Source organism: Carassius auratus, unplaced genomic scaffold (genome assembly GCF_003368295.1).
Source record: "Carassius auratus strain Wakin unplaced genomic scaffold, ASM336829v1 scaf_tig00001591, whole genome shotgun sequence".
Lineage (NCBI taxonomy): Eukaryota > Metazoa > Chordata > Actinopteri > Cypriniformes > Cyprinidae > Carassius > Carassius auratus.
The window spans coordinates 318,393-340,876 of NW_020523372.1; the positions used below are offsets into that span (position 1 = coordinate 318,393).

Consider the following 22,484-nt stretch of genomic DNA (forward strand, 5'->3'; position numbering starts at 1 on the left):
TGGCTTCTGAATTCAATGCACTAGACCCCCCCCCCCATTTAAATACATATTTATTACATATTTAATTACATATGAATTATCATTACATATTTAATTACATGTACATTAAATGTATTTTTACACACACACACACACAAACACACCCGTGTTTGATGTTCCCAGTAATAGGGTTATGGTCATAGTGGCAACCCATGGGGACATACTGGAAGTAGAACAGACATCTTGATTAAAACACTACAAATGTTTTACAGGATTCAGATGATGGGAAAAACTATTATGGTAAACAACTCATGTGGGGGAAAAGGAAACAATATAGGAGATGGGGGTGCAAAGACAAATATATACAAAATATATGAACATCAAAGTTAAATATATAGGTAGACTGAAACAAATGGTATAAATAAACAACAAATAAAGAGAAAAAACAATTGAAGGAGGATCGAACAGGGTGTTTTATGACATTCAAAGAAATGCCGGTTTAGGCATAAAAGAGAAGAAACCATAAACTCAAAATTTAGATTCGAACATACATCTCTTACACTGTGCAGAATAGGGAAACATGACATAGGGTAATAGACAAAGAACAGTTGAACTTGTGATGATCTGTCCCAAATATGATAATGAACAGAAGAATCTGATTTCTAAACTTTAGAAAAATAAAATGAATTGTGAATAAACAAACACTTTGAAAAGGAATTAAAATTGTTTTATTATTATTATTATTATTATTATTATTATTATTACAATATTTGAAAGCACCTGAGTTATAAGAGAATATAATTTTGCTTACGATAAACACACACACTTAAGTATTTTATAGTCTTTGGTTGAACACACCCTGTCACTGTAAACTGGGCTGTCAATCATCTTGTCACAGTTAACATCTTCAATATTTAGTTTAATTTAACTTCCCACCGTACTGGAGAGAAAAGAAGGAGCACGTTGATCTGCCAGCCGGGGGTCTTTATCTGGAGAACTTTTCTCATATTTTCTGCATAATGATGCCTTTAAAAATTAATGCCCCAAACAGATGTTTATAAAACTTATGCAGATTAAATATAGGTTATCAGAGATAACATTATGTATATTATATATATATAGGTAAAAAAAATTATATTACCAAAGTTTCTTTAAGGGTATTCTTTGTTATTACCACAGTCTATGATAATCAAATGGTATGGTGCCCAGGAGATGCCTTCTTGACTGGTTCACTTAGTTTTATCGTGGTCACAACATAAAAACTCCCATGGACATGATAACATGTCATGGCCTCCAGATATTAATTAGTGGGAATTTCATATTAACTCGTGGGATTGTCATATTATGTCGTGACCTCAAGATCATTTTGTCAAGGTAACTACATCCTTATGTCGTGGCCTCTAGATGCTAGAATACTGACTATCGCACGTAATAAAGTCCAGTAGCCAAGTCATATGGATATAATATAATAATTTAATCATGACATATTTTCTATAATAAATAATATAATAATTTCTTAATTCAGAACAAAATATTAATGAATAAATCTCTGGGTTGCTATGGTCACGCAGGTTTGTTTACGCATTCAAACTCATGGACACAAGAAAAATATGTCGTTCCCTCAATATAGCATCTCGAGGCCATTACATAAGGAAGACGTCCTCACATATTAAAATCTCTTGGCCACAACATATTATCACATTCCCTACAAGTTATTATGTCGTGGCCACAACAAAACGAAGTGAACAGACCATATCATCTCCCGGACACTGTACTATTTCTAATCTCACATATTATTATAGGATGGATAGTATGAACATTTGGGACACAGTCAGAGATGCTCCTCTAATCAATAGAAACCTGATGAAAAATTCCATATGCCATAAAACAGCTAATGCAATATAATGTCTCTTTTAAATATGTTTAGCATGTTAACACACTGAAATTATGGTTCACCTTGTTATTTCACTAAAGGTTTTTGAATCACTGAATGACATTAAAGTTTGTCAGTCTGTCTAAATATTACATATATTTATTTTTATTTTTATTAGTTTATTTATTTAGCCGATTTCTAGTCTATTTATATGGTGGCCGAGAGAGATCAACGTGCTGCAGCTTCAGAAAACATATGCAAATAGAAAAAGCACCAGCAAATCAAGAAAACATCTTCATGTTGCTCACAAGATTATTTGCAGCGCGTTGAGCCGTTTATTTTTTTATTTTTATTTATTTATTTAGCTGCAAATTGCATAGACGGCAAATTGTCATCATCTAAAAAAGTTCAGTTAATAATTAGCATATATATAGATATAGATATATTTGGTTTGTGAATCTAGCTGCATCTGCAAATTATTAAGTGTTAGTTAACTGTTAGTGTTTTTTCAATATTAAATACTGTACTCCCTCATTTAATTATCAGAAATCTATAAATCTTATAATTTAATAAACGTCTTGATGTTGGTGATTTACTTGATTTCGACTGAAAACATTTTCCTTTTATATAATAGTTTTAATAAAATAATTTTTTTATGAATGGGACTTTTACTGTAAAATTTCACCATAACTCTGAGCTTTGATGGGACATTCACGTTGCGTAGCAGTTTGCAAAACAATCGCAGTAAGATGGCGCTGTCTAGCGGGGCGGATAGAGGATCCCACAGCATGGATAAGAGCATCACACTACCCCCGGATGAAATTTTCCGCAATTTAGAGAACGCCAAGAGGTTCGCTATAGATATAGGTATTATAACATGCAAACTCGTACCCTTGTTTTTTTCTCAAACGTAGTAGAGTCACTTGTGGAGTTTGGACGTGTCAGAGTTTGTTGGGCAGGGCTGCGTTCAAACCTGTTAGCGCGTGCTGCTAATCTGACAGTTTGTTCAATACATTTGAGGAATAACAACACTACACGACATAATTTATGAAGACTTCGAGGCAGTAAACATCCACTGAATAATCTTCTTAGAGAAATATAGCGAAGCGGAACGAGGACAAGTTTTTTGTAGTACTGGGCTGCAAGTGCAAACATGTTTTAATAAACCTAAACAATCTGATGTAATATAACATAATAGTATTCGTATGAGAGAATGTTAAATGTGTATGAACATTGAACAAAGAAACCATTTAACTCATCTTATCTGACAGGTGGCTCTTTGACAAAACTGGCATATTACTCCACTGTCCAGCATAAAGTTGCCAAAGTCAGGTCGTTTGATCATTCAGCGAAGGTAAGCGTGCAGGTAAGACTTTTTCTCTTAAATGATTACACATAACATAAGGGGCCTTTTTTGAGTGTCCAAAAAGCTAATGAGAAAGTCATGTACTTTACAAAAAGTAAAAAAAAAATATTATATATATATATATATATATATATATATATATATATATATATATATATATATATATATATACACACACACACATATATATATATATATATATATATATATATATATATATATATATATATATATATATATATACACATATACATATACATATATGACACCTATTACTCTTGTTTACATTTTCAACTTCCTTTAGTGCATAATGTTGCTTTTTTCCGTGAAAAGATCTGCAAAGTTACAAAGCACAAAGTCCATCCAAAAGAGTTTCTGGGCCTGTCCCAATACCTACACTTGCAGTCTTGGCCACTTGAGAATGAATTCACAAAAAAAATGCCAATGAAGTGCCATTAAAGGAATACTCCACCCCAAAAGGAAATTTGTGTAATTAATCACTTACAGCCATGTCGTTTCAAACCGGTAAAAGCTTTTTTCGTTTTCAGAGCACAATTTAAGATATTTTGGATGAAAACCTGGAAGCTTAAGACTGTACCATAGACTGCCAAGTAAAATACACTGTCAAGGGCTATGGGTATGAAAAGCATCATCAGAATAGTCCATCTGCCATCAGTAGTTTGTTGTAAGCATGTTCCATTGATTAATTAAAAGTCCTACATGCGCTTGCAGTCTTCACATCCACTTGAACACCTGAGTTAAATACAGGAAATACGTCATGTAAGTATGTATTTCTCAGTGGAATATCTCTCAATAAAAAGTTAAAGAGCATAGTGGTCATTTACTGTTATAGACGACATTAATGGCATATGATCCCAGTCTATCAAGGTGTTGCTGGATGTATTGCAGTCCCTTTTTGACTGCACAGCATTCTCATGGTCATGATAATGGTATTTTTTTAATTTTAAAGCAGCGCCATAGAGGAACTGTTTTGGGTAGGGCTGCACGTTAAATCCTATATTGTCATGTGCAGTGTAGTAAAGCCGTTTATCGTGCAGCCCTAGTTTTGGGTTTAACAAAGAACGGTGATGAGTTCATAAAAAAATAGTTTGTGTAAAGAACATATAATAAAACGGTTTCATGGATGTTGCTTTATATTAAAGGTGCAATAGGTGATTGTCTTCAGAATAGTTTTTTGTTATGCTGGTTGAAAGTTTCTTCACATCTCTATAGCAATCATTAAAGGGATACTCCACCCCAAAATGAAAATTTTGTCATTAATCACTTACCCCCATGTCGTTCCAAACCCATAAAAGCTTCGTTTATCTTTGGAACACAATTTAATTAATGACAAAATGTAAATTTTGTGGGGGGAGTGTCCCTTTAAGTTAAGTGGCCTAAATGTATTTATCTGTTTTCATATATTCTGTTGAAGGCGTAGGACCAAGAAATGTACATCCGATCAAATTACTCGGTCCGAGCGTTTTTAAATGGCTTTCCTACATGCCTGTCAACATATGTAACTGCATACCTCTGCGCACCCTGTTCGCTCAGACAGGATACATCATCAGCGCATTCACGCACGCTGTGCAGACAGAGCGAGAAATTAAGACAAACATCAACAAGCTGGTCTTCCTTCCAGGTATAGATTCAAGATTCAAGATTTTTATTCGTCACATACAAAATTATATATAGCATATATAACTAGCAGTGAAATGTGAGTCAGGTCCGCTCCATGGACAGTGCAATTATTAAAGAAAACAACACAGATTAAAATATACATAAATAAAGCTATGTAAGAATGAAATAAAAGTAAACAATAAAAATATAAGAATAAAATATAAAAAATGTATATTGTAGAATTAAATATAGAACGCAAAATAATGTGCATGAGTGTAAACTGTAGTCTTAAATATTAAGATGTACAGGGATGTACAATGTGCATATATGCATTTTACTGTAGTTTTAAATATTAAGATACCCAGGAATATAGTAGTACTTTTAAAGCTTTCTCGCTGGTGAATGACGCATGATGGGCTGGAATTGGGGACCGCTGATGTAAACCTATAGTAGTAATGTTATGTCTGGTATTCTGGTCGGTGAGCATGCGTTCAGGGGGCGTGGCTTTCAGTGCTATCAGACTAATGTTAACATTTTCCAAGATCTCCTATTGCACCTTTAAGATTCTTTGCATTAACACGAGTTAACATTTCGATTATTAAATTATTTAAATTATTTAATTGTAGATTTTTTCATGTTACTTCTTTCTAGGAAACAGAAGGCGACCCTCTTTATGAGATATCTGTACAGGAAGAGATCACTGCCCGTCTTCACTTTATCAAGTTTGAGAATGCTTACATTGAAACCTGCCTGGATTTCATTAAAGACCATCTGGTCAACACAGAAACCAAAGTCATAAAAGCAACTGGTGGAGGGGCACACAAGTTCAAGGACCTGATAGAAAAGAAGTTAAAGCTAAAGTAAGTGAAATTTTATAGCTTACTGAGAATGATATAGAAATTTTTTGAGTTCAAGGATTTGTTTTCTCTTAGAGTGGACAAAGAGGATGAAATGACTTGTCTGATCAAGGGATGCAACTTTGTTCTGAAGAATATCCCCCATGAAGCTTTTGTGTATGCCAAACATGCTGATTCTGAATTTCGGTTCCAAAATACACATCCGGACATATTCCCCTACCTGCTTATAAATATTGGCTCTGGAGTCTCAATAGTAAAGGTATATCTGTACTTCACTGGATCTAGATGCCTCTATTGCATTATACTCACAAAACAAAACAAAAACCCTGAGTTTGCAGACTTTCTAAAGGGAGCACCCATGTCCTGTTTTTGAAGGTTGAAGCAGAGGACAAATTTGAGCGTATTGGTGGTAGTTCTATAGGTGGTGGCACTTTTTGGGGTCTTGGAGCTTTACTTACAAAAACTAAGGTGCGTCATTATGTGAAGTATTATAAGGAATTTCTAAATTTTAGTTTTTTTTTTCTTAATTTCACTTAATTAGTTGTTTTTTTTTATCATCCCTTCTCATTTTCTGTCTTAGAGGTTTGATGAGCTTTTGCAGTTAGCATCCAAAGGACAACACACAAATGTGGATATGCTTGTTAAAGACATCTATGGAGGTGCTTACGGGTCCCTGGGTTTAACTGGAGACCTCATTGCAAGTAGCTTTGGGAAATCAGCCACCACAGACAAAGGTAAAGCAGAAGAATAAACTAAAGTGGTTTGATTGTAACATGAGGCAGTTTATCGTATGGCCTGTTTTCTCACCCAGGAAGAGTCATTTGACCCTTCACCTAGTTTGCAGTGTTATTAATGTGAAATGAAGCCAAAGGTCTTTGGTTTCACACAGGCGTACATGAGGAAAGTGTAACAGAGTTGCAGATGCTACTTTTTAAGGTCTAAAGTAACATCTGCACTGTTTTGCTCTATGAATTCAAAGAATAGTTAACATGGCAGATCTCACTTACTTGGGCATTTTGTTGTATATTGCTCAGAGTTCTCCAAAGAAGACATGGCAAAGAGCCTACTGCACATGATAAGCAATGACATTGGACAGCTTGCCTGCCTCTATGCCAAACTGCACAACCTTACCAGGGTCTATTTTGGAGGATTTTTCATCCGGGGACATCCCGTTACCATGCACACCATCACCTATAGCATCAATTTCTTCACAAAGGTGCCCAACTTTTTTTTTCTTGATTGTAATTTGTAGAATACTGTATCAATAATGATTATGTGTGTGTTTGATACAATGATTAATATTTTCAAATTGCCAAATATTTATAATTTATCTTTGCCCCAGGCTAATTCTCTTTCTTCATGTATAATACAGTAATAACTTACGTTCTCAGGATATAAATATTGTTACATATTGCTGTGTTTTGTGAGCATTTTGGATAAAGAATTGTGTTTATTTGTAGGGGGAGGTCCAGGCTTTATTTCTAAGACATGAAGGATATCTTGGTGCTATTGGGGCCTTTTTGAAGGGGGCAGAAGAAGACAGTAAGCTATTGCTGTATACTAAATCAAACGGTTATTATTTGCTGCAGTGAGTTTAACCTACTTGTTTCTTTGTGTTAGATCCTAACCAGTACAGCTGGGGAGAGAACTATGCTGGCAGCTCTGGTCTCATGAGTGTATCTCCAGAGCTGAATCCTGTGCAGCGGGCTCGTAGTGGAACGGTAATTTGCACAAAAGATGAGGCCTTGAGTAAATTTGTTGTTGCAGTGTTTTTTTTCTTTTTTTGAAAGACTAGATTGTAGTTGGGGTTCAATTTTAAATGCATTATTATATTTATGGATTTGGCCAATTGAGATGCATGCTACTTATTTTTCATGAGCTATTTTATGTTCTCTGTAATGTTCTTATTTCATCTCTATTCTTTTTCTTTTCTTTTCCTCTTCTCCATTCGTCCATTCATCCATCCATCTTCTCTATCTGTACCCTAATATTTTCCCTTCAGTTTCCAGTAAGTACATTTGCATCCAGGTTTTCTTGTGGTTTTCTTTGCATGGTCTTTCCACCCCCCTCCCCCCAAGAGTAATCTCTTTTAGTCTTTTAGCAGTTTCAAAAGTTTTTTTTTTTTTTTTTTTCATTATGAATGTGATGTTGCAATGGATATAATGATGCACATTACTCATGAGTGTAAATGGTGCAAATTATCTAGTTGTAGATGAGAACTCACTGTCTGGTATTTTTGACAGTTACTGCTCTGGAAATTTGTCTTAAAGCTATCATTTTGATTGCACTATAAGGACCCCTTTACACAGAATGCGTTGTTGTGTTCCACTGTGCTGCTTTTTGCTTGTTTTCCAATGCAAACATGCACTAAACAGACATCTTTATCTGTTGCACTGCTGTCATTGTTTTTTCAGTGTCTCACAGATGAGTGCCACATAAAGACTGTGTGTAAAGTTAAAAGAAGTTTAGCTCTTAAAGATGTGTCTCAAGACAATGCCGCCTTGTCCATTTAGCAGCCCTGTAGTTCTGCAGTTGGATACTTTTGCATCAGTGTTAATGGCCCTGTTGGGCTATAGCCTTAAATAGGGATGCACGATATATCGGCCACCATATCGTTATTGGCCTATAAATGTAAACATTTTTGTTATCATTATCGAACCGATAAGAATTTGGCCGATATCTTAGAGCTGATAAATAATGCATTATTTCCTGCAGAGACACTTCAGATGCACACTGTTCACCATGATGGTTTTTAATTACTTGAAATATCATTGGATTGCAAACACGTGCAGGGCAAGTCTGTCATATTATAATGAGATTATTAGCTACTGTAAAATAATGTAACTAAATCTTTGTTCGCCCACGTTGTTAAGAGAAGAGCGCATCCACAACAGATCCACATGACTAGCACAGTTAAGTTGGCTTGTGCATTTACACTCTTTTGTGCAATTGTGCGTTGTATTGTTTTTATTTTATGCATATACATCAGATTTTTCTCAAATAGAATGTGTATAGAAAATAGAAAAAATAAAGTGCTTCAGTTTGCTGGTGATCATCTTTAGCTCAGCGCTCGCAGCTCAAACAGCATCTTACAACAATAATAACTATATTTATATATATATATATATATATATATATATATATATATATATATATATATATATATATATATATATATATATATATAAATATAAACAAATATAATGAGAACACTGTTCTAATAAAACATTATGATTTCTTTCGGTTTGATTTCCGTGTTTCAGTTCAAGTTTGCGTGTGCATTTGTTATATAAGATCGCAGCACTTCAGTTTACTGGTGTTCATTCAGCTCTTCAGCTTCAGCACACACAGCTTGAACAGCAATGCACAACATTAATAACTATAATTGGGAATGCCATAAACATAATATTATAATGAGAATATTACCGTAATAAAAAAATGAATGATTTGGGTTTATTTGCCGTGTTTCAGTGCGTTGTTAAAGGAAGAGCCAAGAGCGTGTTCACAACACATCTGACTATTCGGGTTGTAGCTCGGGTGCATTGCAATATTGGAAATAGTATTTTTCTGTTTTAAACTGTGAAGGGGAGCCAGTGGATATCATACAAGCAACGTGCAAACTTTGTGCGAGTCAAACTTATGCCGGTGAATGTCTTTCAGTTTTTGTTCAAGTAAAAACAAAAAATTATTAAATTAATTTAATAATAAAACTAACCTAATAATAATAGCCAGAAAATAATGGGCCTACATTACTTGGAAGTGCCACATACTCTTAATAATGATAATATTTAATGATTTTGACAATATCTCTGGCTATAGTCCTTACATGATCGTCTTATTGTCAACCCCCCCACGATCCGTTATGACAATGTCCATGGCCCAAATTCTAAAATATAATTTTTTTACACGTAAGTAATATTGTCCAGTAACTTGTTTCGATTATTTAAGCATTACTTTATTAATTTGTAAGGCTACTTTGTTTTATTTATGTTGAAGTGTTTAATGCCTTTTAATGGTGAGACTTTTTTGGTAATCAGGCTCTCAAAAACTATGTAAAAATGTGGATTTAGATGTATCAGCCAACATATTGGTTACCAGCGTTCATATTTAAGGAATTATCGGTTATCATTATCGGACAAAATTTTCATATCTGTGCATCCCTAGCCTCAAATCATGGTTAGTTTGGGTGTTAAATAGAGTGCTGCAGAGATTATGTGTTTTCGTAGGCCAAAACCCAGAAAGAGCATGTTATGACGTCTGGGTCCATGGTCCCGAAGTCACCAGGAGTTTTTGGAATGGATTTTTGGTTAAATACCTGAAATAATATTAGAGATGCACCGGTTGACCAGTTAAATCGGAACCGGCCGGTTTTTGGTCTTTTTTTTTGGCAGAATTTTCCGGAAGTGCGCCCGCGTGCACATACTACCAGCTCACAAATAAGAGCCTTTCCTGCACGCACTGAAGCTGCGCGAGCGTACTGTACCTGTCCGTGCCCTGCACAAGCAGAGACAGTGAAGGGATGTTCAGCTCAACTTCTCGTGTGTTGGATGAGAAACGAAACGGACTAAACTGTGACAAAACTAATATGTTTTTTTTTTTTTTTTGTAAGTAGAAATTGCGTACACGTTTGAAAAGCCAGAAGTAAACATCAGTTCTGTATAGGATGATTGTTTTTATTTTCCCTTAAAAGTCTATCGATTTAATTTGATTTTAAAATCACCTGCTGAAGCACACTGAAAAAAAGTGTTTCATCCAATTAAAAAATTTTAGGGTAATGATTTACATCTATATTTTTTAACTTGAGACAATAGTTATTTATTTTTTATTGGCTCAATTAAAAACATATAGATGTGAATCATTAGAATCAGATGTGATTTTTTACATTTTGGAATAATGTATTTATATAGCATACTTTTATTTAGTCTTTTAGTCCTTTTTTTTTAATTTAAAACCAAATTTAAAAACAAAAATTCTGAATGTTGATTTAGAAACATCTTCATACATCTGAATGTGTGTTGATTGTGGTGTTTGGATTGTAGAACTATGCAGTTATTGCATTTAATTTCACATGGTTACAGTTAAACTTTTAATTTAAGGCCAGTTCTCTGTAGTTTCAACCCAATTCAAAAACAAAAGCTTAATGCTGATGTCTGTACCATCTATGTTTGTATTGAATGTAGGCTACTTACTGTGCAGTTACTGATGTTAATTTCAGATGGTTACGGTTATTGTTTTCAATAGCCAAAAGCCAGTTTGGCCTATTAAATACCAAATAAACATCTTGTTTGCACACTTTCCTTCTTTCTTGGCTTGTTGCTTAAAGATAAAAAAAACACTAAAATTGGTATCGGAATTGGTCAGTTTGCTTGTAAAAAAATCGGTATCGGAATCGGCCAAAAATTATGATCGTGCATCCCTAAATAATATTAGTGGTAAATACAAGCTCAGGATATTTTTTGTTTGTTGTGCGTGGATGAATTAGATTGTTTGCAATATTAAATGTCAGTTCAACTGATAACTGATAACGGAAAACTCATCCAAAAAATGTATCAGTCTCTGTTTTAATTTTTTTTCTGTTATGGTCCACACTGCCAAAACTTCTTATTTCCACAACATTAACTGAACATAGACAGAACTTTTTATTATCCTGACAGAACTATTTAATTATATAACACTGTATTAATTTCACCAAACAGCTGGGCTAGGTTTATCAACAATAATCCCATCAAGTTTAGTCAGAAATCTTTTGGTATTCTTTGATGATCATCTGACCTTTTAAAGACCACATTGCAGAGACCGTACAGTCATGCAGGTTTGCATTGCACAATGTCAGGAAGTTCAGGCCCTTTTCAACGGAATGTTTCTAAACAACTTTCTGGCAACATGTCTCAACATGTACAATCAAACCGTTATAGATGATTCAGAATGCAGCAGCATGACTGGTCTTAAAGGGTTAGTTCACCCAAAAATGTAAATTAGAGTTTTACTTACCCATGAAGCATCCTAGGTGTACATGACTTTCTTCTTTCAGTTGAATCCAGTCAGAGTTGTATTAAAAATTCTCCTGGCTATTCCAAGCTTTATCATTGCAGTCAGTGGGTGTTGCAGCTGAACAGTCCACAAGTCGTCAAATAAAGTACGCGCATTCATAATAAAATGTGCTGCAGATGGCGCCGGGGCATGAATAAAGGCCCACTAAAGCAAATGCATGTGTTTTTGTAAGAAAAATATCTATATTTCAAATGTAATAAACATATTTTCCCTTCACTTCCAACAAGGAATCCAAGGTAATGATAACTTCTGGGTTGGCCTACAAAAATGTAACACTTCAGCATTAATTTCTATAGGAAAGAATGAATATTTATATCCTGAGTGAAGCTTTAAGTTAGGTGTGTATGCTGGTTTTATTTTTTTTTACCTTTTCTTTGGACATTCCAATGTCTGCTGGGGAATTATAGCCTTTCCTGTGTCAGTGATTGTACAAATTGCCATTGAATGCATTGTGAGTACGTACTTCTCTTTTTTCATTGTCTCCAGTTTGACATGTTGGAGATGGACCGTCTGGAAAGGCAGCTAGTCAACCTCCCCTTGCTGCAGGATCCGACCTCTTATATTCCAGACACTGTGGACCTGACTGAGGATGTATTGGCTCGGGAGTACTGGCTCTACTGCTTTGAGGAGGCATTGGATGGGGTAAGTCCTCCAGGCTTTGTATATTTGTCTTTCATTTTGCGACTTTGATTATTAACTTGCTATGCTAAACTTTTAGAAAATAAATATGTAATCTCACAACTCCGCATAAAGGGCGGTCAACTTTGTGGCTAAAGAAGCGTTGACACTGTACTTTTCGTCCATTGACGTAATTGCAAATGCATCAGACCGGAAATGCAAAAACTATGCGAAAAGTTTTGTTTTTTGCTGCATTCCAAAGTGCATGCTTGGTGAAATCTCACCTGCGAATTCACATCAGATGAAACCATGTGACCAACAGCAGATCGATACGTCATAGCATAACTTTGTAGCTGGATTAAAACAACATAAATTAAAAACTGCAGCACTGTAAGAAATAGTATGTTTTTACATTTTAGATCTATTATTTTGTGTGTTGTTGAATTAAAGTTGTTAAAAAAACGCTGCAGAGGATAATGTCATATAACGACTGAAGCAGCATTCAAGGAAATTTTGCTTGCTCAAAGTCTAATGTTATCATGGCTTTATTCTTAGCAACAACCACCCAATGTGAGTTGAATTTCTGTTAAAACGTAGAAACAAGACAGAAATAACTTTCTGGTCAGGTATATTTTGATATGTAGGTGTTTTGGTGTCAATAACCTGGTAAATTTGTAAAAGTAGTTATTACTTTAAAGGGACACTAAGTAGGAATTACTCCCATCTAGTGGTGAAATTGTATTTTGCATTCAAACTAATTTTGCTCTCCAGCGCCTCGCTTTTTCAAATGCGCGTTGCATCTACGGTAGGCGATATGTACCAAAAAGCTTTGACAGGATGTCTTCTAATAACACTTCGTGGAGTTTTCCTTCAGGTGAACAGGTGTGTTATTTCAAACAAACTGCAACATGACAACTAACAAACGAATGTTACAGTATGAATTACTGACTGTGGAAAACATGAAATATTGTAATTAGTAGTTATGTCTAATTTATTCGTTATATTTTCTTAATTATATGCATTGTTAGATATAAAAAAATATTATAATATAGATTGTAACACTGACTTACCTGTCGAGAAGAAAACTGGCCACTTCAGCGTCTCTTTTGAAATCTTTATCCAGCATTAGCTCTTTCCACCTAGAAAAAGCTTCCCCGACATTAACTCTTGTTTTCTGTAATCTACGGTCACGTTTCCTTTTACATTCTATTTTTGACTGTTTTGGCGACGATGTTTTCTTCTCCTGTGGCGCGGCATATGTATGGTCCATAATAAGAATGCAATCCAGACTTTTAAACTTGCCGGTGCAGTTTCAAGCGCCTCTCACTGCTCTGCACCTGCGTTTCTGGCTCTGACCGAAAACGCGCTGTGGAAACGCGTTGGCTTAGTACTTTTTGTCCCTCTCTGCTATTATAGTTTTGCAAGATGGCGGAACTACATGGAAGCCTCCATCGACCTACCCGTCCCATGTATATAAAGATAATAAATTCTTCATTTACGGGGATTAGTTTAAACATTGGCATAGGTAATTGTACACCATTGAGGGCATATTTATGAATAAAAATATTGATTTTAGATAATAAAATACCTAAAAAGTTACTTATTGTCCCTTTAAAGCTGCAGTCCGATTTATAAAAATTTATATTTTGCAAAATCAAAATTTGAGCAAGTACATAACCAGCCAGTGTTCAAAACTGTTGCCTTACTTTAGCCCGACTCACAGTGGTGTGCTTATAATAATGTTTTGTAATTTGTGTGGTACTGGTAGTAGCTTGCGGAAATTCGTGCAGATTTACGATTTAAATAGATTTTTCTCCCCCCTACTTAAAATCAATATTCACATGACAAAGAAACTGTTCAAAACAAGTTTTAATATAATTCTTTATCATTTACCAGTCAAATTTATAACTGAGACAAGATGATAAAAAAAAAATCAGTATTACGTTAATGCTGGAAAGAGCTTAAGGCTTTATATATATATATATATATATATATATATATATATATACACCAGCCCATCATACATCTAACCATCCAAGTGCACACTCTGCGTTAAGAGCTGTTAAGATTAAAAGTGGCAGTCTATAGTCTATATTTCCATCTTGTAATGCCACTGGTTTAGGTTATTTATTTATTATAATTATTTTAAATTTATCTATCGATGTCTACACTGGACGCGAGAATTGTTGTGCCGCACCCATGCCATGAGTATTAAGGGTGGAAGAGAGCACTGTTCATTAACTGTTCATTCAGTAAGCAATCGTTCTGTGTAGTTAGAAGTTAAGGTTAGAAGTGTCAGGTTTGCAGTACATTAGATCCATTCTGGTATTGTTAAATGTCAATGCTTCTATTCTAAGATTTTTCCACAACAAAACTTAGAGAAATAAAAAAATCATGAATGTTCATGAACTCGTTTTGTTTTTCAACAGGTGGTGAAGCGAGCCATAGCTAGCCAGAAAGACCAACCAAAAGCTGTGGAAAGAGCAGAGAAGTTTCGCCAGAAATATCGTCATAAACTCCAGACTCTTCGGCACCAGCCTTTGTAAGATCTACCATGAACCTTCAGTCTTAAGGATTCATTCTTCAGCTTGGACTGATATATCTGTTGCTTAATATTCATCAGGATCTTAGTAGATATTAGGATGTTTTATGAGTTAGTCAGTCTTGTAGTGTGTGTGCTTGAGTGTTGCTGTATGAGGGTTTCTCTCTTCTAATGGAGCTTGCTTCTCCTCTTACCTCTAGTGCTTATGGATCCCTCACCGTCAGAAGTCTTTTAGACACAAGAGAACACTGTTTAAACGAGTTCAACTTTCCTGACCCCTACTCTAAGGTTTACAATGAACCTTGAATCATCCTTCATCATCAGTTCATCAGTTCCCCATAGTCTGATATTAAAAACTTAAAAAAAAATATATATATATATATTTTATTTTTTTAATTAGATTGTTTTAGATTCTATCTATATGCATCTATGTGTCTCCATCTGAATCTCTGTTTGTCTGCAGATTAAGCAGAAGGAGAATGACATGGCCCTGAAATACTATCTGAAAGTAGTGAAGTCTGTAGAGGAGCTGAGCTGGGAACAGAGACAGTTCACTTTGGTCAAAGGCCTCCTGGCTGGCAACGTTTTTGACTGGGGAGCCAAAGCCGTGTCAGAGTGAGTGTATGCTATACTTTTATAATAATTTTTTGTTTTCCACACACATTGGGTTTATTCTCACCTTTAATTGTTCTTTTAGCGTGCTTGAATCAGATCCAGAGTTTGGGTTTGAACAAGCAAAACTGCAATTACAAGGTATGAAAACTTATTTTAAACTATTAAAAATAATATAATACAAATAATAATTAGTGCTGTCAAATGATTAATCGCGATTCATTGCATCCAAAATAAAAGTTTTTACAGATTACATTCATGTATTTATTATGTATATATAAATACATACACATACAGTATTTATTTCATAATTATTTACATATATTTACATAATAAATATATTTAAAATATAAACGTAACTTACTTCTTAAACATATAAATGCATGTGTGTGCATTTTTATTTACACATAATAAATACACACAGTACACATATATTATGTAAACAATTTTTTATTTGGATGCGATCAATGGTTTGACAGAACTATAATATATTATTTGTTCTATCTATATTTCTATCTATATCTAATCTGTATACATTTCTTATTACCAGAGAGGCCATGGCTTGTGGATGCCTACAACCAGTGGATTGAGAGACTGAAGGTCAGATCTTAATTCGACTGTCTTTAACAGGCCTCTCAAGTGCTATATTGAACTTCATAGTAAGCTGCATTCATGCATTCTGTCCTAACCAGGTGTGATATAATATCTCTTAAATTTTAACCCTAAAAAAGGCCAAGACCATAAAGAGACATTAGAAAATGAATTTTTGCATCTTATTAGGACACAAGTTCATGATTGAAAAAAATAAAATAAAAAAGTAACATTTATTTTTTTATTAACATTTTTGAATACGTCGTCCCTTTGAGGGCATAAATTGATTGAAAACAGAATGCTTGTTTGGCATCGCACGCTGGACACTACCACATTATAGCAACATTTTATTCTCATAACTTACAGTAAACATTTGTTGTAATATTGTGTAAAACAATTACAGTGTCTATTTATAAATATAGTTTATGTACATTTATAAATATAGCTACTGTATCATATTTAGTATGCAAATTTCAAGGGCTTATAAATTATTAACATGATCAAAACTTTGATGATAAAGCTGCACACAATATTAAACAAAAACACGTGCAAACTATATATATTTTGTGCATATATTTTGATGATAACAATAATAATACCTAAATAATGTGTTAAAATAAAAATGATACTGCTGACAGACTTTTTCAGTTTTGCTGTATGAGAAAGGGAGAGTGTAAAAACAGGATTAATTTTATTTATCTATTTTTAAAATGTACTTTTAATTATTGTAGATATAGAGGAATTATGGAGGAATTAAAAACAAAACATCAGATATCTGCATTAATTTATGCCAAAACTAAAAGTTCCAAAAATCCACTTCACTAAAAGGTAATCAGTAAAACCAATGTCATTATGTTTCTACTTAACCTTCAATATTTGAACGATGGTAAGGGCAAATTTTTGTGGACAAATGTTTTGTCCTAGATCTTTTAGGTGTACATAAGTGTATTATATTAGTCATTATTAGTAAATATACCAGTTGTATGGGTTGAATATTTTTTTCTTATGACTCTGTTATGTTTTTATAGATATTGATAATGTGCTGCTTTGCAGTATATTTATTTACTTATGTTAACAAAACAATTTGCTTGTTGAAAACTGGGTAGGACACAGTGACAGACAATGTGGAGTAACTTTTTATACTTACATGTTGCATCAATGTCTACCCCGGCCTGTTTTTAAACATTACAGAAAACATATATTTTGCATCTGTTTTAGGACATTGTGCATACCAAGAATTTAACATTTTTGTCTGAAAGCATGTTAAACAATCTACAAAGTTTCCTGGTCCTGATTGTGTGTACCTACTGGTTTTCTTTTACAGGGTCCTCCTCATAAATGTGCATTATTTTTCGTAGATAATAGTGGAATAGACATTATTCTTGGGGTTTTCCCTTTCATTAGAGAACTTCTCATCAGAGGCACAGAGGTAAGTCAACAACAATTCACAATTATTAAAAAACCTCATTATTAAATCTTTTATTGTGTGTTCTCACATTTTTAGTTACATATGCGATTATGCTGGCTTTTAGGTTGTTCTTGCCAGTAACTCAGGCCCTGCCCTCAATGACGTCACTAACAGTGAGCTGCAGATCCTAACGGAGAGAATAGCTGCCATGGACCCTGTCATTCAGTGAGTGCTCATCCTCTTTACCAGGGTTGAAATTAAATTGTGTAGTCTCTAGGGGTTAGGAATCGAAAATCAATTCCAATTACAGAATTGGATTCTTCAGGTCAGGAATCTGACCATTGTTGTAAAATTAAACTTTCAGTTCCACCTATCAATTCATGTGTGCACATCTTTTTTTTCTAAGTGGTGGAAAATTATTTTTCTTTGAATAATTAGTTCAAGAGATTAATTCAAAAACTGATTTATACAGTAATCATTAAATCATTTTATTCATAAATTGATACATTTTTCAATTTTTTCTTCAGAATTGTGAGAGAACTACAACCTTCATAAAAAAAAAAGTCTCTCAATTTATCCAGAAGCGTGCCGTTCTATTTTGCACACAAACAGATCTCAATTTAATCTGATTTCGGTTCATGGTATTCAGCAGCAATTAAATGTTTTGCGAAAAGAGACACATAATAAATATTTGATATCTAAATGTTTGACTTTTTTTCTTTCCTTTTTTTTTTTTTTACCACATTGGAATCAAAATCAATAAGCAGAATAGTATTTGGAATCGATAAAATTCAAACAATACCCAACCTCTAGTCTTGCATAGCCAGACCTTGAGACTGAAGGTCTGGAATTCATGGCAGCTTTCATTAGCTGCATTTCCACTATCGGGCCAGTGCGAGCCAGGGCTTCAAACGGGCCGGGCGGGTCTAATAGCCTCGGGCCAGTAGCACCAAAGCCAGAATAGAGCAGGCTTTCCACTGTCGAGCCTGAAGCTCTGCTGCTCTTCACTAAAACCTGCCCTTTACACGCCTCTCAGGTAGAGGCGCACGATATGTATCGTCTGATAATTAATGTGCATCTCGTCAGTAAAGCCGGTTATCTAATCAGTGGTAAATTCCATCAGGTGCGTGATTACGCTTAGAACAGCTATTACTACACGGAGCATTTGTTAACTGACAAGCTGCGCAAATCCATGTTCATCATAAGCGTTCATTCTTATTCTCACCTATGTAGAATTTAAATATGAGTATAGATGATGTCACATGAAAACAGCAGCCTTTGTGCACATGTATGGAATGATATTCTGGACCATTTTCAAAAGGCATCGCAAATTGTATTTTCACTTGTATTTCAATTGTGTTTTCCATACATGGACACAAAATTGTGACCATACTGTAATCCAAATGCAATTGCAAATCTTGATGAAGCTGCAAATCATTTAATATTAGTCAACTTTAATGATACGTTTTACGATGTAAATGTATCCAGCTGTATCCAGTGATGCAAACTACTCAATTTCTTTTTCTCCATTATGGTCATTTTGAGAGGGAGAGGGAGAAGGAAAAGGAGAGAGAGAGATATGTGTAAATGGTCTGCGTCTGTCTCTCTCTTTACAAACAATGAAGTAGGGCTGTGTATTGCCAAGAATCTGGAGATACGATACATGTCACGATACAGGGTTGCAATACGATATATTGCGGTACACTGTGATACTGCAAGCAAGAGGATGTATTGGGGTATTTCTTATTTTAGGAATAGTATAAATTGTAAGTAAAGCTGTCATTAAGAACACCACCATATGCAAACCTTAGCAATAAATAAATAAAAATTGTTTAACCACAACAGAGTGGGATCTGCATTTACAATAACAAGTCCCTGTAACATTCAACATTATTGAACAACTTTTTGTGCAGTAAGGGGGAAAAATTTATATTGCTTGCAGGATCCTTTTAGCCTGGTAATACCAGACTCTGCTACTTCACTTTGCTTCGTAGACAGAGTCTGGAATGGCATAATAGAGAAGTGTTTTCTCTCTCGCTAGGGGGCGCTTGTCTGAAGTTTAAAATCATTGGTTACCCGTAAGCCAATCAGATACGTTTAGTTATGACGTATGTTATTCGCCTGTACAGCCACATCGAAGCACAGACATCATGCATCGAACTCAAATCTATGATTGAACTTCCACTGTAAACCTGTTGTAAACACATGATGATGCGAGCGAAATACCGAAGTGAACATGGCTGTAAATGACTTTTGCAGTTTGAAAAAGAGTTGAATGTTCTCCATAACAGAGCGAATTGCATCCCGTGTCTCGTTTCCCATTTCCGCGGTCGTTTCGGTTTTCGATTTCTCTAACCTACAATGTAAAACTCGGCGCTTAGCATCTAGGTCACGGCTCTCAGCCCGCCCTCTGTTCGTTGATTGGCCCGGCTGTTTCCAGACCGGTGGCAAACAGAAAGCTCTGACGCTGTTTCAGACTGAGTACAGAAGCGAAATGAAATTGAGCGGAAGTAGGAAGTCTGACGTAGTCCGGCTAGGATCCTTTAGTTAAATGTATAATACATATAAAATATACTTTATAAAAAGAACAAATATAGTTTTAGACCCAGCTTTAATGGTTCACAGTTTAAGTTTACAATTGTGACATACTATGTCATAAGAACCTTTCCACTTTCACAAGTTTTTCAGTTTATATTTATGTTCTGCGTGGAATCGCCGAAACCGCGACGCGAGCGCCACACCAAAACGCTCCCAAAATGAAAGAAAGTTGCAACCGTGGGGCATCCCTCCCATCTATGGCTGCGCCCCGCGGGAGCCTCTACACACGGGTTGTGAAGAGTGGTGGAACCAAAGCTGAACCAGCGCCACAGTTCCGCATAGGATGTTAGCACAAAAGCCCAAATGACGGCACACTTCAGCTTTGTACAATGACACATTAACTGGACCAAATCTTTCTACTTCCATTACTAGCAGCGAACTACATTAAAGCTAACATTAGTGGCGTGCTAGTATTTCCTGTCACTCAGGATTTGTTCAGAGATGAAGACTGCCATCTAGTGGTCCAGAAATAAACTCTAAACAAAACAACTGGCATGAATCTTTTTATTTATTTTAAATATTGATATTATGTTTTTGAGAATCGATACAGTATCGCCAAACAAAATATCGCGATACTCACGTGTATCGATATTTTCTTAGAACCCTACAATGAAGCTAAGTTTAGTTAGAAAATGAAATCACATAATTAAAAATTGTGTATGAAGTGTATAAATACAGAATGCATAAAAAAGCCTGAAAAATAAAAAATGGCACATCATTTCAAAAAGGTTGCCGACTCCTGCAATAGAATGCTGTGTATCAAATATGATACAGTAGGCTTTAAAGGGATAAACCTTTTAAAGAGGTTTCTTTGAAAAATAAATGTTGTGAACCAATACACAATTCTGTGTTCTCTTTTTCAGCACTGCACTCAAAGAGGACAGACTTGCTTTGGTGCAGAATGGTTCTAGTTCTCCTTGTTTAGACCTGAGGTATAATGTTTTTCATCCTTATTTGTATTTTCATTTATTGGAGTGAAACAGAGAGCCAATGTAATGCGAGTTCCCTCTGCTTTAAACCATGGTCTCCCTTTGTTTTTCATTCTTCAGTCGCTTGGACAAAGTCCTGGCCACAGTCGTTAGGGAGCGTGGCACAGATCTGGTGATCATTGAAGGAATGGGTCGGGCCATCCACACCAACTACTACGCCATGCTCAGCTGCGAAAGCCTTAAACTAGCCGTCATAAAGAACTCCTGGCTGGCCGAGCGTCTTGGAGGCAAGATCTTCAGTGTAGTCTTCAAATACGAGGTCCCTTCCAACATCAGGGAAATCAAGAGCTAAAATGGCTAGTGCTGAAAGAAAATAGCATTAGCAAGGGTCCTTAGTGCTTTTTCCTGAGATTGACATAATGATTGTATTTGGGGTTTTCTTTTGCTATTGCTTCATTTTCTTTTTTTGTTTTTAATCAATAAGGGGCAGTCGTGTGTGCCTGCTCTGAAATTGAATGTGCACGTCTGATGTAGCCTCTCTCACAACAATTGGATGACAACTGTAGGGCCTTTTGGTTTTGATGAGCTTGAATTTTATTGTTCTCAGGCCAGATTTGGTTGCTGATGGAGACTCTGTTGCATTCAGGATGGATTGCAATGACAAATATAACATGTATGAACCGTTTTCAAATTGAATTAGTCCTAGTAATGAGGTCTTATACTTTTCCCGTGCTGGATTTAACAGTATATTTAAATGTATAAATGTCTGTTTATTAAATGTTTTTTTTTCCTTTGAAACATTGAAAACATAGATTTTTTTTCTCATTTAGTCTTTTTAAAAGAGCATATTTTGTGTATCTCCATTTTTTGATAAAAGATTAATTTTTGCTTTCAAATTAAGCTGGTTTGTTTCTAATTTCATTCACTGCGTTTGTTACTGCCATACTGAATCATATCTCATCCAGCTGGCATTGTCTTTTAATGACTAGCACCTCTGTTCCCATGACAACATTTCTTAGTGACAATGATTTTGTGTTCTTTAAACACATTATCAATGGCGACCCAACAGAAGTGAATAACAGCTTCTTGAACAAAGTAGAATAGTTATCCTTTGAGTAAGAGTTTATGGGTTATAGTTTTAGTTCTTTGTTTTTTTTTTGTATGGCCACTGTTCAGATGTCACAAAAGAGGTGTAACTTCTGGGACATACTCTAATATAAAGAGACAAAAGGCAGTTTTTTTAATGGGTTATGCAGCCTTTAACACTAGATGTCAGTATTGTATTATAATTAGTCCAAAACAGTTACTTTTCTTGCTAAAGGCAGATTTTATTGTGATATATATATATATATATATATATATATATATATATATATATATATATATATATATATATATATATATATATATATATATATAATCACTTTCTGCCATCTGTGG

General features: G+C 34.9%; 1 protein-coding gene across 5 annotated transcripts; it reads left to right on the forward strand.

The window, feature by feature from the left end:
- Positions 1–2,563: 2,563 nt before the first annotated feature.
- Positions 2,564–21,516, forward strand: LOC113069358 (pantothenate kinase 4-like). 5 transcript variants are annotated; one of them, XM_026242372.1, is made up of 20 exons: positions 2,564–2,719; positions 3,124–3,206; positions 5,490–5,698; positions 5,771–5,954; positions 6,071–6,163; positions 6,276–6,429; positions 6,730–6,911; positions 7,156–7,237; positions 7,316–7,416; positions 7,698–7,703; positions 12,233–12,388; positions 14,794–14,906; positions 15,107–15,194; positions 15,370–15,521; positions 15,604–15,659; positions 16,069–16,118; positions 17,434–17,538; positions 17,642–17,742; positions 20,979–21,047; positions 21,165–21,516. In XM_026242372.1, exons 1-20 carry the CDS (start codon positions 2,602–2,604, stop codon positions 21,394–21,396), a joined length of 2,334 nt encoding a protein of 777 aa, XP_026098157.1. In that variant the 5' UTR covers positions 2,564–2,601; the 3' UTR covers positions 21,397–21,516. The 5 variants fall into 5 exon arrangements, with proteins under 5 accessions (XP_026098157.1, XP_026098155.1, XP_026098156.1 ...); XM_026242370.1 differs by having other exon boundaries at positions 2,565–2,719; positions 3,124–3,218; XM_026242374.1 differs by having other exon boundaries at positions 2,594–2,702; positions 3,124–3,218.
- Positions 21,517–22,484: the final 968 nt, after the last annotated feature.

Excerpts from the sequence above, each read along its gene's own strand:
- LOC113069358 (XM_026242370.1), top strand. The coding sequence starts at position 2,602 with ATGGCGCTGTCTAGCGGGGCGGATAGAGGATCCCACAGCATGGATAAG. Across the intron at positions 7,238-7,315 it reads GAAGGGGGCAGAAGAAGACA|ATCCTAACCAGTACAGCTGG; the intron begins GTAAGCTATTGC and ends TCTTTGTGTTAG. Across the intron at positions 15,660-16,068 it reads AGCAAAACTGCAATTACAAG|AGAGGCCATGGCTTGTGGAT; the intron begins GTATGAAAACTT and ends TCTTATTACCAG.